At 41.1% G+C, this 14,767-nt stretch overlaps 1 protein-coding gene across 1 annotated transcript; it reads left to right on the top strand.

Annotated features, from left to right (window-relative positions):
- Positions 1–2,891: 2,891 nt before the first annotated feature.
- RBMX2 (RNA binding motif protein, X-linked 2) lies at positions 2,892–14,567 on the top strand. Its single transcript, XM_006082101.3, has 6 exons — positions 2,892–2,984; positions 3,193–3,308; positions 5,040–5,091; positions 10,846–10,975; positions 12,903–13,080; positions 13,769–14,567. The coding sequence occupies exons 1-6, from the start codon at positions 2,980–2,982 to the stop codon at positions 14,281–14,283; spliced, it is 996 nt and encodes a 331-aa protein (XP_006082163.1). The 5' UTR covers positions 2,892–2,979; the 3' UTR covers positions 14,284–14,567.
- The last annotated feature ends 200 nt before the right edge of the window (positions 14,568–14,767 follow it).

The raw sequence follows: 14,767 nt of genomic DNA, 5'->3' as shown, positions 1-14,767 counted from the left end.
CCTCCTAAATCTAGGCCCTGTCAGCATGGCAGCATCCGGAAGGACATCTGGAAAGCACTTGATCTAATCAGCATGCTACCCTGATATTAGTATAGATAAATAATAAAAGCCTCATATGCAAATTGTCCAACTGATGGAATGACCAGTTGGTGGGGGGCAGGACCATTACCAGACCAGCCAAGGCAGGTGCCAGCGGGCAGAGGGAGGGGATGGAAATTGGGGGGCCAAGGGGGCAGTGGTGACCGGTGGAGGGGGGATGGGGGGCAGAGCCGGCCACTTGCCAGCCAGTGCCATCCCCTGATTGGCATGCCAGTTGCCTCCCACAGAGGTAGGCCAGATTGCAGCCTAAGCCATCAGTCGGACATCCCCAAAGGGCTCCCGGACTGCAAGAGGGTTCAGGCCAGGCTGAGGGGACCCCCCCCCCATTGCACAAATTTTCTTTTTTTTTAAAGTATATTTTATTGATTTTTTACAGAGAGGAAGGGAGAGAGATAGAGAGTTAGAAACATCGACGAGAGAGAAACATCGATCAGCTGCCACCTGCACATCTCCCACTGGGGATGTGCCCACAACCAAGGTACATGCCCTTGACCTGAATCGAACCTGGGACCTTTCAGTCTGCAGGCCGACGCTCTATCCACTGAGCCAAACCGGTTTTGACTTGCATGAATTTTCTTATACCAGGCCTCTAGTATATAGATAAGTGTATTGGGTGCTTGCTTTGTGTGCAGGAAAATGTTTGAGGGATGAGGTGTTGAGGGCTTAAAAATGCAGAGCCTTTACCTTCTAGGATCTTACAATCTTTCTGCAGGGTGAACATAAAAGAATTGGGATGTGCTGCAGAGTTCAGAAGTGGGAACCATCACTGTGGGCTGGCAAGGTCAGAAAAGGTTTTCTGCATGAGCGATGCCTTGATGGGAGTTTGGGAACTGGGGCAGGTTTCATTCAGTGGGAGGAGAGTGCCCTGGGATATAGGGCTCTCTCAGCAGAGGTGTCTAGTTTGCATAATGAAAGGGGCCTTTGAGCAAATGAACAGAAGTGGAGTCTGGCTGAAGTTGAGGCTTCATGTTGGAGACCAGGGGGAGGAAAGAATAGAGAAGAGGGGCTTGGCAGTTATAAGAGTACTGAAAGAGTTAGAAGGCATGAGATAATAACTCGGAACAGAAGAACTATGAAGTGAAGAGATTAATTTTGCTAGATATTTTGTTTAGCCTTTCCTTAAATATGGGGACTGCCTTTGGCTTCCTTAGCATTGTCTGCCGAATCTAGAACTGAGCTCTGCATACAGTGGGTACTACATGAATGTTATTGGTGGATATTACTAATAGCCACCTTGGATGACAATTTTAGAGGGCCCTCTGGACCCCCACCCCCTTTACACTCACTTATGAAAATCTCTATGTATCATTTTACATACCAATTCCTAACAATTCCAAGCACATTCACTGAGATGTTCCAGGCAAACTGGGACAGTTTTCAGCTCTCCTAGCTTCAGAAAATCTCTGCTGAACCCACCAACTGGATAGTAGCAATCTTCTCATGTTCTGCTCAACCTAAATTGTCCTCCCTTTTACTTGGTCTTACTCATCTCTTTTTGCTTCGGCTTCCTTTTGAACTGTGATGAAGAATCCAACCAGATAATGCTGCATCTGCAGGGGCTACTTCAACCATACAACTAAGCAACCCAAGATTTCTATGAGCAGATAAAACCCATATGCAATCTGTCACTGTTTAGCTTTCATTGCCAAGATAATTCTAAAAAGTTAATGAATAGCTGGTTTAGAGTGGGAGAAAGGCAGAGAATGAATGAGGCCTCTGTTCTGCTTCTTGGCAGGACATTGAGTTAACATGGTGAGCCACTGAGGGTATAGTTGTCATCAGCACTGTAATTATCGAAGTGCTTTTATGAAAGGTTTAGAGCTAAGTCTGCACAGAACTACACAGCTCTGGACCTTCAATTTTAGACCATTCATGGTTTGAGACAAGATATTGATGTGGACACATGCAAGATGGATTCAAATCTTCAATATGGCTTAAATCACACATTATTTGCCACTATCTCTTTTATGGGTTCCTGATTACTTCTAATATGAAATTTATAAAGTAAATATATCTTATCTCCTCTAGAATATTATTAGCTCCTTGAGGACAGAGAACCCAACCTTACCCTCCTTCTACAGATTTGCTGCACAGGACAAATATAGATGTCCAGTAAGGACTGATTAAGTCAACCAGAACCCATGGGTAGAGGCAGAGTACCTTTCATGCTAATGAATTTCATCGAACCTCAGTTTCTTCTTCTATAAAATAGGGATGGTAACTACAGACTTTTTGGGGTTATTTTGAGGATAGAGGGGTCAATACATGCAAACTACTTAGCACATAACCTAGCATTATCTGCTTAAGTGTTAGGTATTAATTTAACAATATTAACTTCTGCCTTCTGCTTTAGTAGGAGAGAGACTAAGGAAAAGGGTGAGTATAGCAGCTCTCACACAAAACTGGGTATTCAAGTAAGCCTATAGAGGCTGACTGGTCAGTTATCTATGCCTTGGAATTGAGGGACAAAAGAGATTTACCCTCTCACATATCTGCATTACTTTTCTGCCCTAACTCCTGAACAGGGATGCTTTGATGTGTATGTGTCCGTGCGCGCGCGCGCGCGCGCGCCCTTTGCCCCAGTGGGGATTTGCACTGCAGCTAACTAAGCCTGGGGCTACAGCCTTTACAGCTGGCACCTTTTCAAGTCTTCATTCAGCAAACACTTTTAGTTAACCCAATCACTTTAGGTGTCGTCCAATCCGAAGAATAAAGTCGCTTCCTGCATTAGTACGCAGGCGCTGAGCCCCGGTGGGGCGGAGCTAGTCTGGAGGAGCGGAACTCCACCTAGCCCTGTGGGCGGGTGGTGCCAGAGCCGCACATGCGCCCTGCAGCCTCTCCCGTAGTGGGTGCCTCTGTGCTGAGCGCGAAACCGCGGAGATGAAGTAAGACTTCAGCTTCTTTCTGAGAAGGGGGGAGAATGGGGGGGTCGGTTGGGGGCCGGCCGCGGGGGTGACCTACCGGGCTGGGGTGGTCTGCCCGGCCTAGGTGCGGGAGCGGCTCGAATTCTAGAAAACTAGTCCCCTAGTTTTGCTCTCCCTCATCCCCGGTCAGGCCGAACTTACTTGTCTACTCTTTCACCCCCCTGTGCAGCCCTTTAACGAAAGTGAAGCTGATCAATGAGCTGAATGAGCGTGAGGTCCAGCTTGGGGTGGCGGAAAAGGTGTCCTGGCATTCCGAGTACAAAGACAGCGCCTGGATCTTCCTGGGTGAGGTTCCCATCTTTCTCCAGCAGTGCTCCTCAGTCTCTACTGCCCTGCTTTCCTAACATGTCAGCTTTTCCTCCCTTCATACATCCCGACATGCATCACCCAGTTTTATTTCTTTCTGTTGTCTGCCCATGAATCTGTTTTCCATATTTCTTTTCTCCCCTGTCTAGTTTGCTCTCCCTGCAACTCAGTGCTGTTACCTTCTGCCATTCATTGTACTAAGAGTCTTGCCACTTTCTCAGACCGTTGTTACTATTTGTATATATTTTTTTCAATTACATTTGCCATACAGTATTGTATCCGTTTTAGGTGTACACATAGTGATTAGACATTTATAATAACTTACAAAGGGATCGCCCTATTAAGTCTGGAACCCATCGGACACCATACTTACTTATGACAATATTATTGGCTATATTCTCTCTTTTTAAAAAAATATATTTTTATTGATTTCAGAGAGGAAGGGAGAGGGAGAGAGAGATAGAAACATCAAAGATGAGAATCACTGATTGGCTGCTTCCTGCACACCGTCTACTGGGGATGGAGCCCGAAACCTGGGCATCCAGCCTGAAACCCAGGCATGTGCCCTTGACCAGAATTGAACCCAGGATCCACAGGCCAATGCTCTGTCCACTGAGCCAAACCAGCTAGGACTTGGCTATATTTTCTATGCTGTATTTCACACCCCCATGACAATTTTGTAACTACCAATTTGTACTTCTTAATCCCTTTACTTTTTCACCCATCCCCCACTAACCTCCCTTTCCTCTGGCAACCATCAATCTGTTCTCTGTATCTATGAATCTGTTTCTGTTTTGTTTTTCCATTTTTGTTTTTTAGATTCCACATATAAGTGAAATCTTATGGTGTTTGTGTTTCTCTGTCTCAGATCATTATTACCACCCCTTTCCCCATTATACAGCTGAGGAAACTGAGGCACTGAGAAGTTAATGGTCTTTTTAAGGTCACATAGCTAGTAAGTGGAACAGCCAGAACTATGGGATTCTAGAACTCATGGTCTTAGCCACTATCCCATATTACTGCTAATTCCTTCCTACCCTAATCCCCTTCCTTCAGAATTCATTTTCCTCACCTGATTAGCTCTGGCCTTCTGTTCATGTTCATATTACCATCTCTCTATTCACTTTGTGTCATATCCAGTAATTTGACAGTTTGTTCAAAGAGGTGATTGTACCAGTCATGGTGCTAAACACTTTATATTCATTGTTTTATTTAATTCTTATAACAGTTCTGTGAGGTAAGTACTAATATCCCACTTTATAGATGAGGAAGGAAACTTGCAGGGGAATTTATTTTCTATGAAATGCTTAACAATTTACTAATCCAGAGACTATGTGAGGTGGGGTTAATATTTGCATATTTAAACTGATTTTGGATCTTAGTGGTGAGTTTGTAAGGAGTAGATGAGTTCAAGGTACGTTTGTGGAAGCAGAGTTTTGTTCTGGAAACAATCTTCTTTTTCCATAAGAGTTTATGTGTGAGGAGGATTAGTTTGGTTAGTGGCAACTTTGACCTTTCTACTCAGTCACTCCTTTTTCTGTACTATTGTTGCAGTCTATATTCACTTCTGTCATTGCATCAGACTGAGTTCTCTGATGGCAGACCTTGTAGCTTACTCTTTTTTGCACCCTCAGTGCCTGGCCTACTGCATGGTATTAATAGACACTTGGTAAATGTTAGTTGAACTGAAATGTGGTTTTTCTCTTCTAGGAGGACTTCCCTATGAACTGACTGAAGGAGATATCATCTGTGTATTCTCACAGTAAGTCCCCTTTCATGTCCTGCCTTTTCGGTTGTCAGACTAGTTTGCTTCCATAAGGTATTTTTGTGGCATCACAAAAGCCATTTGTTTTCATTCTAGGTTGACTGGCCGGCCTGCATGGTGAGGGCTGGAGCTCCTACTCTAGTCTAGGTCAATTACAGGACATGGTTCTAGAACTCTCCCAGTGTGGAAAATTCCAAGAATTTGGATGTTTTAGGAGGCTGTCTTGGGAATTCTGGTCTTTTTTTACTGCTTTTTCACTGAGGATCGTTCAGTGTGGGCCTACAGTGGAACAGACTGCAATTCCCAGGAAGATACTATGTTGGCCCATCTCCTTGGGCTCTTATAAACTAGGGGTAATTCATGATCACAGGGCCCTTCTGGGTTCACACCTGTGTGACCTTATAGAATTAGGGCAAAGCACAGCAGAATTGGTGAAAGAAAGCAAAAGGTTTAGGCAGTAGTTTGCTTTCTTTGTTTCTAGATGAGTGTAAGGTTGGTGAGTAGAGTCTGTCTCTTTACCCAGAGGCTGAGAATCAAAGGCTGATGAGGAACACAAATGAATAGGAGAACCTTACATTCTTTGTTCTATGAGATGATCGCAGCAGCACTGGGTGGGAGAGGGTCTTGGCAGCTCACACTGGTAGTGGCAGCAGTGATTTAGGAGAGGGGCTGGGTACAACCCCAGAGCTACACAGAGTGATTAGACAGTCCTTAGAGCCAGGGGGCCTTGGCAGCTCACAGGAACAGAGGTCCATGGCCCCTGGGTTGTGTAGCCATCAGGGGCAGAGGACTATTGCAAAGAAGTTGGATAGCATGTATAGGTAGAGGACCATGGCAAACAGGATATAGCAAGCAAACATAGCCAGCACACCCTGGCAGAGACATTGCCATGGGAGGGGATGGTCGGGGTCACCCCATAGGCAGGAGGCCCTGGCTGAGTGGTTGGGCAGCATTCAGGGCAGAAGGTCATGGGAAAGACATTGGGCAATACATGTGAAAGGGCCATGGTGGAGGGCCTGGGCAGTCTATACAGGCAGAGGGCCATGGCAGGGATAGAAGTTGCTTCCTCCAACTTCTGAGCATCAGGAAGTTCACAGAAGGTGCAGCCTATAATGTCTACCCCTTCATGGTACCTCTACCTGCTCCAGCCTTTCATCTAGGAGCTGTTTTTGTCTTATTTGCATTGAGTGCTGATCAGCTAGTGTGTGGATTTATTCTAATTCTCTGCTATGGCTACACACATTGCTCTCTCCATGAAGATTGCCTTTGTCATTGATAACAGTGGCTTTCAAAAAATAGTTCGTTTTCTGATTATCAAGGTGATGTATAGTCATTATAGAACATTTGGTGAAAAAAAGGTATAAAGAAGATAATAGAATGTACTTTAAGGAAAAACTGTTAATTTGGTGTACTTTATCATTTTTTAAAATTGCTGGGCATAATTTCCAATATTTGCTGCTATAAATTATACTGCTATGTTCATTGTGGTATCTATATCTTTGTATGTATTCCTGATGGTTTCCTTGGTGAAATTATTGGATCCATATGTTAGCATTTTTAAGATGTTTTATAAATGTTGGATATTGCTCTCTGAAAAGGTTATAGCAGTTTCCACTCTCACTAGAATGCCCATTTTCTGACTCCTAATCAGCAATCATTATCTTAAAAATATTTGCCATATGGCTTCTCATTATTATTTTACTTTGCCTTTATTTCATCATCAGTGAGGAGTACATTTTTTCATAGATTTACAAGCCATTATTGTTGTTTTTTTTTCAATTGTATATTCATATCCATTGCCTATTGTTTTTTCTATTGGTTTGTTCCTCATTTTCTTACTGATTTTATAAGAGCCCTTCATGTATTAATGATATTAACTCTATTATAACACTTTGTCATGTATTGTATTACTATGGACTTATTTTTTTTTTAAAGTTTGATGTATTATACTACCTTGCCATCATTATTATTTCTTTTTTTAATATATTTTATTGATTTTTTACAGAGAAGAAGGGAAAGGGATATAGAGTTAGAAACATCCATCAGCTGTCTCCTGCACACCCACCACTGGGGATGTACCCGCAACCAAGGAACATGCCCTTGACCAGAATTGAACCTGGGACCTTTCAGTCCGCAGGCCAATGCTCTATCCACTGAGCCAAACTGGTCAGGGCATCTTGATGTTCAAATTGTTCCAATGTGGTGTTAGGAGTCCCTTCAAGCCAGTTTCTATATTCCTTTTTTCTTTTGAAAGAATTTCAGGCTTAAAACTTAAAAGTTATAAAATAGTATGAAGAATACTTTTATCCCTTTTACTCAGAGCTCGCAGATGTTAGCATTTTACCATATTTGCTTTATTGTTATTTCTCTCCACGTATACATATTATTTTTTTCTGAACCATTTGAGAGTCAGTTGCAGACATGGTGCCCATTTATTCCTAAATTCTTCAATGTGTATTTCCCAGAACACAAGAACATTCTCTTGTTTAATCTCAGTATAGTGATCAAATTCAGGAAATCAACACCAACACAATATTATTATCTAAAGACTTCATTCAGCTTCACCAATTATCCTGATAATGTTCTTTATAGTAAAAGGGGAAACATAGCTTTCTGGTCCTTATCTGTGATATAAATTGCAAATAATATTTTCTCCTAGTTTGTCATTTGTCTTTTGACTTTACTTATTGTGATTTTTATGCTATGCAGAATTATTATTTTTATGCATTCATTTGTAAATTATTTTATGCATTCATTTGTAATAATGCTTAAATTATGGTAAAATGGACTTTTTAGGAATATTAATACATTTATAGATTTGTGTAATCACCCCCACAATTAGGATGAAGAACAGTTCCAAAATCTCCCTCATGCTGTCACTTTATAGTCTCCCCCTTTAGTATTCTATGTGGCCAAATTTATCAGTCTTTTTTTATTGTTTCTGGGTTATGAGTCAAAATTAGAAAGTATTTCTCCCTACCCAGCCATCTATGTTCTCATTTAGTATTTGTGTGGTTTCAATTTTACGCATTGAAATCTCTGATCCATCTATAGTTATATAGTGTGAGATAAGGATCCAATTTCATGTTTTTTTCAAGTGGCTATCTAATTGTCCCAACAACATTTATAAAAATGCCCGTATGTTCCCCAGCAAAGTGGGATGTCACCTGTATATATAATTTTTCCATATATACATGAGTCTCTTTCTTGGTTTTCTATTCTGTTCTATTGGTCTGTCTCTTCATGTGCCAGTAAAGCACTAATTAATCATAAAAACTTTTTAGTGTATTCAATATCTGGGAGAGTTACTCCTAACTATTGTTCTTTTTTAAAGTTTTCCCAGCTATTATGTTCATTTTTCCACAAGGACTTTGGAATCAACTTACCTAGCTCCAAAGGGAAAAACAAAACAAAACACAACTTGAATTTTAAATTGGGATTACATTAGATTTCATTATTAACATTGGGGAAGATTTTGATATCTTTATGATGTTGACTCATCCTATCAAAGAACAAGTGATGTCTTTATATTTGTTTAAATCTATATTTGTCTATTTCAGGAGTTTTAAAAGTTTTCTTTAAAAAGACTTTATACATTGATTATATGTCTTCTAATTGAATGTTGCTTGTATGTGAAAGGATAATTTATTTTTGTTAATATCCTGTCACCTTACTAAATTGTTATAGTTTGTTTTTATCATTGATTCTCTTAGGTTTTCTGTATATATTACTATATATAATCTTAAAACAGACAGTTTTACTTCTTTTTTCATTTCTTATATCTGTTTTCTGCTAATTTAATTGGCCAATACCTACAATGTTAAATAGTGTTAAATAATTCCTGATCTTAGTTTAATCATCTCTTCTAATTTCTTTTTAAAATTCTAGTTTAATTTTTTAAAAGAGGTTTTTATTGATTTTACAGAGAGAGGAAGGGAGAGGGGAGAGGGAAATGTGAAAGGGAAACATCAATCAGCTGCCTCCTGCACTCCCCCTACTGGGGTTTGAGCCCACAACCCTGGCATGTGCCCTGACAGGGAATCAAACCAATGACCCTTTGGTGCATGGGACAATGCTCAATCAACTGAGTCATACTGGCCAGGGCTCTGGTAATTTCTATTAAGTAAGATGCTAGATTCTGGGCCCAGGTGTATGTACTTGATCATGTTATATAATGTATCCATCAATTCCCATTTTAATTTTATGACTTTATTTTTTAATTTATCTGGAATTTACCTTTGGATAAGGAGTAAGGTAGAATTTTATTAACTCTCATCTGCTTTCCTTAGATTTGCTTTCTTGGTTTTAGCTACATTCCATACGTTTTAGTATATATTATTCTCATTTTTGTAATTTTCTAAATAGTCTGTCATTGACTTTTTCTTTTTTTTTTTTTTTTTTTTTTTTTTTTTTAAATATATATATTTTATTGATTTTTTACAGAGAGGAAGGGAGAGGGATAGAGAGTTAGAAACATCGATGAGAGAGAAACATCGATCAGCTGCCTCCTGCACACCCCCTACTGGGGATGTGCTCGCAACCAAGGTACATGCCCTTGACCGGAATCAAACCTGGAACCCTTCAGTCCACAGGCCGATGCTCTATCCACTGAGCCAAACCGGTTAGGGCATTGACTTTTTCTTTACTTTGTTTCATTTCCTCTTTCATTAATTAGCTAGACAGTGGTCGGCAAACTCATTAGTCAACAGAGCTAAATATCAACAGTACTTCTTCAAAATAGACTCGCCCAGGCCGAAAACCAACTTCTGCCAATGGGCCACGAAGTTTCAATTGCACTGTATGTGCGCCTGCACGTGGTATTTTGTGGAAGAGCCACACTCAAGGGGCCAAAGAGCCACATGTGGCTCCTGAGCCATAGTTTGCCAACCACGGAGCTAGGAGAGTAGGTTGCAAGTTCTAAGTTTACTTTGAGACCTATGCTATAGTCAATTTTTTTAGAGTATAATTTTTTATTGATTTCAGACAGGAAGGGAAAGGGATATAGAAACATTAATGATGAGAGAGAATCATTGATCGGCTGCCTCCTGCACACCCCCACACTGGATCAAGCCCACAACCTGGGCATGTGCTCTTGACTGGAATAAAAACCAGGACCCTTCAGTTCGAAGGCCAACGCTATATCCACTGAGCCAAACCAGCTAGGGCTGCTATAGTGAATTTTAATACATGTTTCAAGGATTCTTGAGAAGAAATTGTCATCTTTTTATAATATTTAAATATATCTCTATATCTACTAATCTGACATTAATATTTGTTAACAATTTAACTGTTATATTATTAATTACATGTTTACTTGTATTTATGTTACATAACTACATATCAATTACATTAACTCTCCTGACCTTTTTTTTGTCAACTTTGTGTTATAAATTTAAAGTGGTATGTTAAAATCTCTCATAACGTTCATTATGTTTCTCTTTGTATTTCTAAATTTCATAATTAAAATTTTTTGATTTGTCAATTTGCACATAAAATTTCATGACTTGTACTTTTATTATGTATTAGGACCTTTTGGGGGGCCTTGAATTCATATTCAATCTTAATATTACCACCCACTTTTTAATTGGGTGTTCTTGTTATATCCTTGTCTAACTTTTAACCTTTCTATGTTATCTTGTTCTAGATATGTGTCCTGTACAGATTATATTATTTGAATTTTATTTTGTCATCCAATATGAAAATTTTTGCAATTTAAATCAATAATGTTTTACTCTTTTATAAAATAAATAGATATGGGGAGATCGTTAACATTAATCTGGTGCGGGACAAGAAGACTGGGAAATCCAAAGGATTCTGTTTCCTCTGCTATGAAGACCAGAGGAGCACAATTCTGGCTGTTGACAATTTTAATGGGATAAAAGTGAGTGTGCTTACTAAGCGGGATTTGGCTGGACTTTTACCATCTAGGGCAGCGGTTCTCAACCTGTGGGTCGCGACCCCTTTGGCGGTCCAACGACCCTTTCACAGGGGTCGCCTAAGACCATCCTGCATATCAGATATTTACATTACGATTCATAACAGTAGCAACATTACAGTTATGAAGTAGCAACGAAAATAATTTTATGGTTGGGTCACAACATGAGGAACTGTATTTAAAGGGCCAGAAGGTTGAGAACCACTGATCTAGGGGTTTGATTTCATTATACACCTGATCTCCACAGGCTCAAGGACAGTCTGGTCAGCTGAGTATTTTGTGAGGGTTGCAGAGGTATGGGGACATACTGACCAACAAATGATCCCAGGAAATAATTCCATTGGCTCATGATCCTTCCATCCTATTCCTTTTTCCCATCTCATAACAACTTATCTCTCTAGGAGCATAGATACCATGCCTCCCCTCCACCCCACCCCAAGCCTCTATTTCTCACCTTTTCCTCCTCACACTGCACTCTTATCTCAGGTGTATTGGAAAACAAAGAGACTAACAAACACTGCCCTTCCATGCTGTCCTGTGTTAGGGGATTTGGTAAGTTTGGGAACCACTGGTCTAGGACATAGCTGTCCTATGCCTCTACTGACTTAGCAATCAATACTGGGCCCTGGATATTCTCTAGGTAAAAATCTAATGACAAATTCTACAAAAATCTCATTCTGAAGTTTTCTGTCCTTCTTTCCTCTAATACCAACCCCTATAAGTGAGACATTGGGCTGAGGTCAGGCATACCTATGCACCACATGGTCCCCTACGCTCATTTAGGAAAAGCATTGCAGTTGAACGAGCATTGTCACAGGCTGGCAGTTGACACTTGACTTGGAGAGTTTGTCACTGATTGCGCCGGAATTGAACAGTTGGAAACTATAGGACAGGGTGGAACAAGGTTCCACGCTTGATTTTTAAGAGAGCCAGCAGTCAAAGGGAGTCACTATAAAAGGAATGTTTTCAAAGATGTTTTGAAATGGGGAACAGGATACATGACAGAAACTGCTTAGGCCAAAGATAAGAATAAAAACCTGCTTTTGTATTAAAATTATAAAATCCAGACATTTTTCAAATTTCAGATGGCTTTGTCTACAGAATAAGTCTGTATCTGTCTGAATGTTTTTGTTTTAAGTGAGGGGTTAATGTTTTTGTTGCTCACCGGGAGAGTGACTTCAGTGAAAGTATTAGTGTGAGCCAGTTGTTCTGGTAGGGTGGGGGTGGGACAAAGTGTGAGGGCTTAAGAAAAAAGACAGTGGTCTTTCAGGACTGGATGAAATAACCAAGTGGTTGAATAGAGCTAGAAAAAAACAACAAAATAAAACAACACAATGATCTTTCTAGATTCCTCCCCCTCCCAACTGTTGGCCTGCCTTAGCCTCATTCTAATTGCTGTGTCAAGGAAGCAGCTGTAGCATTGGGCTTGATTTTAGGAATTTCTTCTAGCTGCTATGGTATATTTCACTATAAATTATTGTTACAGATTGAAGGTTATTCAGTGTGCATATAAATTATGCACTTTTCTCTGCTGCTTGTGGGCAGAACTTCCCAGCCTTTTTCACTTCATAGCACATGTAAAACATTAAGATATTTGTATGCACCCTGGGGTAAGCTGAGGAGGCTACCTAGTGCAACTGCCCCATGGGGTCCAGCTGCCCCAGGCCCCACTGGCTGTCCTGAGAGCTGAGCGAATTAATATCTAGGTATATGTGCATGACACACCAATTGGGCAGGTCTGTTTTAGAGATTTTCCAGAAATAGAATTAGCAGGAAGGTAATGGGTATAGTTCAAACCATGGTTCTCTGCAGCTGGGTTCAAATAGTTTGGTAGGAGTGATGTCTTTGCTGAAACATTGCCTGTCTATCTTAGATTAAAGGAAGAACTATCCGAGTGGATCATGTGTCTAACTATCGGACTCCTAAGGAGTCAGAAGAAATGGATATTGTGACCAAAGAGCTCCAGGAGAAGGGCTGTGGGGCTCACACCCCCTCATCAAATTCATCTGAGGGCTCTGAAGAGGACAAACCCACCAAAAAACACAAAAAAGGTAAAGTGTTATGACCTAAGAGAAGATTCTGGGTAGTGTTAGTATTTGATCTGCCTAGAATTGGGCATTCACTGAGACTTGATAATGAATTCTTCTCTGTGGAGGGAGGGGGAGATGTGGGGAACCTTACTTTAATTGGGAAAGGAGAGGTGGTATCATCAGAAAGCTAGTGTTATGGGTTGCACTGTGTACCTTGAAAATGCATATGTGGAAGTCCTAACTGCTAGTACCTCAGAAAATGACTGTATTTGGATCTTTAAGAGGTAATTAAGGGTGGGAATTGCCTTATACAGTGACTTGACATATCAAGGGTGACAGATCCAACTTGGCTTCCCAGAGGCACTTTTCTGGAAGGATAGATTGACTGCTTGACGCTACTGCCAAGGATGCTTTCCTTTTGCATATCCCCCATCTCCTCCATTTCCCTTTTCTTTTTTTTTAAAATATATTTTTATTGACTTCAGAGAGGAAGGGAGAGGAAGATAGAAACATAAATGATGAGAGAGAATCATTGATCGGCTGCCTCCTGCACACCCCCTACTGGGGATCGAGCCTGCAACCCGGGCATGTGCCCTGACCTGGAATTGAACTGTGACCTCCTGGTTCATAGGTCAATGCTCAGCCACTGAGCCACGTTGGCCAGGCGATTTCCCTTTTCTTATTGATTGTACCCCCTTTTTCCCTCCAGACAAAAAGGAAAAAAAGAAAAGAAAGAAAGACAAAGAGAAGACTGATCAGGAGGAACTAGCAGAGCAGCCAGCCTCCTCTTCAACTCCTAGAAACACGATGATAAAGGAAAAGGACGACCCTGGCTCTAAAAAGCACAGCAGCAAGAACTCAGAGAGGGGTCAGAAGCCAGAGTCTAGGGAGGTGTGGAAGCACCACCCCAGCTCCCCTGAGGTCAAGACAACCTGCCGCGGGGGAGTAGAGGACCATGAGCAGGAGCTGAAGAGGGAGAAGCCCAAGCACGAGCATAAGTCCTCAAGCAGGAGGGAAGAAAGAGAAGAAAAAAACAGGGATAGGGACAGAGGTCGAAGCTCAGACATACGTTCTGGCTGGCATGAGGGGCATTCTGAGGGACATAGCCGTAGAAGTAGAAGTAGAAGTAGAAGTAGGAGCCGAGATAAATCCCATAGGCCTAAAAAGGCCCGGCACTCTCGAGACCTGGACCCCTCAAATCCCAATGACCGCAGGCATCACTGAAGCTGAAGCCTGGGCAGCTACTCAGTGGAACTAGAAATGAACTACATTTTTAAAATTCAGTCAAATTCAATTATGCTTTATTGTTTCTGTATGTAAAATCTCTGAGGTTGCATTCTTTAGTCCCTTGAGTATTAGAGTTATTGAGAGTGCAATAGTTTCAACAGCCAAATGTCCTGGAGTTTGGTTGATTTAAAACTTTTTTTTTAATATATATTTTATTGATTTTTTACAGAGAGGAAGGGAGAGAGATAGAGAGTTAGAAACATCGATGAGAGAGAAACATCGACCAGTTGCCTCCTGCACATCTCCTACCGGGGATGTGCCCGCAACCCATGTACATGCCCTTGACCGGAATCGAACCCGGGACCCTTCAGTCCGCAGGCCGACGCTCTATCCACTGAGCCAAACCGGTTTCGGCTAAAACTTTTAAAAATATATATTTTTATTGATTTCAGAGAGGAAGGGAGGGGGATAGACAGATAGA

Source organism: Myotis lucifugus, unplaced genomic scaffold (genome assembly GCF_000147115.1).
Source record: "Myotis lucifugus unplaced genomic scaffold, Myoluc2.0 scaffold_2, whole genome shotgun sequence".
In the NCBI taxonomy this organism is placed as follows: Eukaryota; Metazoa; Chordata; class Mammalia; order Chiroptera; family Vespertilionidae; genus Myotis; species Myotis lucifugus.
The sequence above is the reverse complement of the archived record's forward strand: the minus strand, read 5'-3'. Positions and strand labels throughout refer to the sequence as shown.

Bases quoted from the DNA above. Each gene is read 5' to 3' on its own strand.
- RBMX2 (XM_006082101.3), top strand. The intron at 3,309-5,039 runs GTGAGGTTCCCA...TTTCTCTTCTAG, and splicing joins CAGCGCCTGGATCTTCCTGG to GAGGACTTCCCTATGAACTG. The intron at 10,976-12,902 runs GTGAGTGTGCTT...TGTCTATCTTAG, and splicing joins ACAATTTTAATGGGATAAAA to ATTAAAGGAAGAACTATCCG.